The sequence below is a fragment of the Mastacembelus armatus genome, chromosome 16 (genome assembly GCF_900324485.2).
Source record: "Mastacembelus armatus chromosome 16, fMasArm1.2, whole genome shotgun sequence".
Taxonomy (NCBI): Eukaryota; Metazoa; Chordata; class Actinopteri; order Synbranchiformes; family Mastacembelidae; genus Mastacembelus; species Mastacembelus armatus.
In genome coordinates this window covers 21,405,937-21,409,028 of record NC_046648.1, presented here as the reverse complement: position 1 = coordinate 21,409,028, position 3,092 = coordinate 21,405,937, and the positions used below count along the sequence as shown (strand labels likewise).

General features: G+C 39.0%; 1 protein-coding gene across 1 annotated transcript; it reads left to right on the top strand.

The window, feature by feature from the left end:
- Positions 1–2,811, top strand: bola1 (bolA family member 1). The gene is made up of 2 exons (XM_026317123.1): positions 1–31; positions 1,029–2,811. Exon 2 carries the CDS (start codon positions 1,054–1,056, stop codon positions 1,504–1,506), a length of 453 nt encoding a protein of 150 aa, XP_026172908.1. The 5' UTR covers positions 1–31; positions 1,029–1,053; the 3' UTR covers positions 1,507–2,811.
- The last annotated feature ends 281 nt before the right edge of the window (positions 2,812–3,092 follow it).

Here is a 3,092-nt window from a genome sequence, read left to right as displayed (position 1 = left end):
CATTTCCTGAGACACAAACTTTGGTTGGAAGGTAAGCAGCTGCGTTGCATCTATCCTCTGTTGTATTATTAATGTTGTCTTTAAAAACAGACGAGCATGTTTTGTTTCATGGAGCTGTTCGCTGCAAGTTTTAAATTACATTTTGCTTATATTCCGCCTTTATTATGAAAGCTAACAGCTAACGCTAGCAAACATTTGAATTGGCTGACTAGCTGATGTGTAGCTGGCGGTGCGATGACTTTATCGTCAGTCGTCTTCGCAACTAACATGCGACTCTAATAGTGACTTATAGCGAGATTTATGCTGTTATTCATTTGCATAGTACTAAATGAACCCATGAGTTTCACGTGTTTATGCTCAGATGCTTCTCAGTGGCACAACAGTCCCGTTGTAAAGAGGCATGTAGCTACACCTGTGCAAGCTGCTGCAATTGAGTAGATCAGTTTTGGTCTAAGTTCGGCCTTTACAAAGGTTATTATTCAACCTTTTCTGCCTTAACGCACATTCTGATAACTCACTTTTGGGGTCTGTTGTTAGCAAGTATTACTGATACAATATATAACAGTGTCCCTTTGTAGAATGTGTTGTGGTCGTTTTTATGTAAGGAACCAGGGACTGCCGTTGTCTAGCATCTTATGCTGATGTATGCGACCAAGTGGTAAAACATTCGCACTGCATCTAGTGCGGATTGGTCATGTCATGGCCTGTACTTTAAAAACTTCATAAGTTGTATCGGCACTGGTACTGATCCTGTGTATCACTGACCATTAGCATTTTACTACATGTAACCAAGATGTAAACTGTCCTGTCAAAGTAACAGAACAATAGGTTACCAATCAAAAACAAGACAATAACCCATTTCTTCACTCATCTTAAAGACAACCAGCTGTTGCACAGGTGCTGTTTACCTCCTAAGCATTCACTAGAAGATTTATTGTTACTGACATTACCTGAAGATGTCATCGAGAGCAGTGTATATCCCTGAGATCATTAAATGTCCTGCCACCTCTATTCATACCCACCCTTAGGTGGTCTCTAGCCCACAGTCTCTTGATGCTGCCCAGTGTCCTCCGTTGTGCTTGGCCTACTTCCAGCAGTTTTGCCTTAACTCGACCTCTGGCCCATTTCACACCGCACATGGACCCAAACACCAGCTGGCCCATTGAGAGGGCTATCAGAACCAAACTGACCAGCACGCTGAAGCCGGATCACTTAGAGGTCCATAATGAAAGCCACATGCATGCTGTGCCCCCTGGATCTGAATCCCATTTCCGTGTCCTGGTTGTCAGCTCCCAGTTTGAGGGTCTGCCATTGATACAGCGCCACCGTCTGGTTAATGAAGCATTGAAAGAGGAGTTGAGCAGCTGTGTTCATGCACTGGCGATCCAGGCAAAAACTCCTGATCAGTGGAGGAGTAACCCCACCCTGGCTAAGAGTCCACCATGTATGGGAGGTTCAAAGGGAGACCACACAGTGGTGAAGAAACTGAAGGCTGGACGAGAGTGAAGTTTTGGACTATGAAACTTTGTTGGAATGAGCTGTAAGGAAAACATGTGGCTGCTTTGGGAGAGGTGAAAATTAGTTTCCTCTGTAATTTTAATTTTATGTAACTGTCATGCTTGAAGGTGTTTTTTTTTTTTTTTTTTTTTTTTTTAAATCTATTCTTGGCCTAATTGTAGTCAGAATGCTATTGCAATACAAAAATAGGCTACTGTGATTTCTCTGACCGAAAATATTAGATTATCCTTTCTCATTATAGCTTGTTGGAGTTTTTTGCACTGAATCTACTGATGAACAAATGCAATACAAAGGAACAGTTTAATAATGCCATAAGCAACATTGCATTACAATTTTTTTAGTTCTGTTACAGGCCAAAATTTAAAGTGGAAGGTCATATCTGTATTTCTGCATGAAATAATAATAAAACACAGTATATAATAATAAATGTGTAAATACATTTCTGTAATTTTTGAAGAACGTATTTAACCAGATAAGACAGTTAGAAATGTAAGTCTTTACACACAAAGTTGGCAACTGAAATTTTGTTAGTGGCAGAGATCAAGCTTTTAGTTTACTATAGCTGTAATCAAACCTACTGTATATGAATCTGTAAACTGTATTTGAAACAGTGAACAGTGCCATTATATTCCTATTCAAGTCCTAAAAGTCAGGTGTCCATCTTCATTTAGGTCTGTTGAAGTACAATATTCACATCGGTCTTGTGATGCATTCTTTTCTTGGTTTCTTTAAGTGAGCTTTTGAAAGCCTTCTGCAGTCATATAAATAATAAAGGTAATTTCAGAGACGTCCTCCCACAAATAAATAGGACTCCAAATGTACTTGCTAATTCTTTTTTTTTTTGTTACCTCTTGAGTGACAGTAACGCCTGATGTAACAGACAAGGGACATTGCCTGTACTTTGAAGAATAGTGTCAGGTCTTCTGTCTGAACACATGAGGGCAGCATGTGCACACAATCTATGACCAACTTTGTTTAGCATGGCTGATGAATACAAGATGGCTTAATTATTCCCATGAAAGTTGAACATCAATTACCAAGTCAGTTTTCATTATCTCCTTATGATTGTACATGTAGTCATACTGATAACACAAACTAATGATGAAATAACACAGGGGTAATCCCAGGGCTCATTTATGAGAAACTGAACCTTCCAATATTGTTTAATATCTTAGAAATCTTATAAATCTAATAACAAATGTTGTAGATCATAACACGTTAGGTCACTATAGGACACAAAAATAGATGCTTAAATTCTCCTTATCTTGGGTTTATAGAGATGGACTAAAAAAAACAAAACAAAGGAGATAAACACAAAATGTTAGGTAGTTTGTTCTTTTTCTCAGGGTGATGCACACTTTACTCTGTGTATGTGTGCATGTGGGTGGGCGTCTGTTTTTGTCTTGGGGTTGTATGCGTCCTTCCCGCAACCCCGATGATGGCCATGAATCTCTTCTTAGTGCTGTGAGAGTGAAAAGACAACAAATATATGACAGAAATCATTGGTGGGAGTCTGAGAAACAAGGATCCTTTACCCCAATTATCATTCATCTGAGAGATTCATTTACTTTATT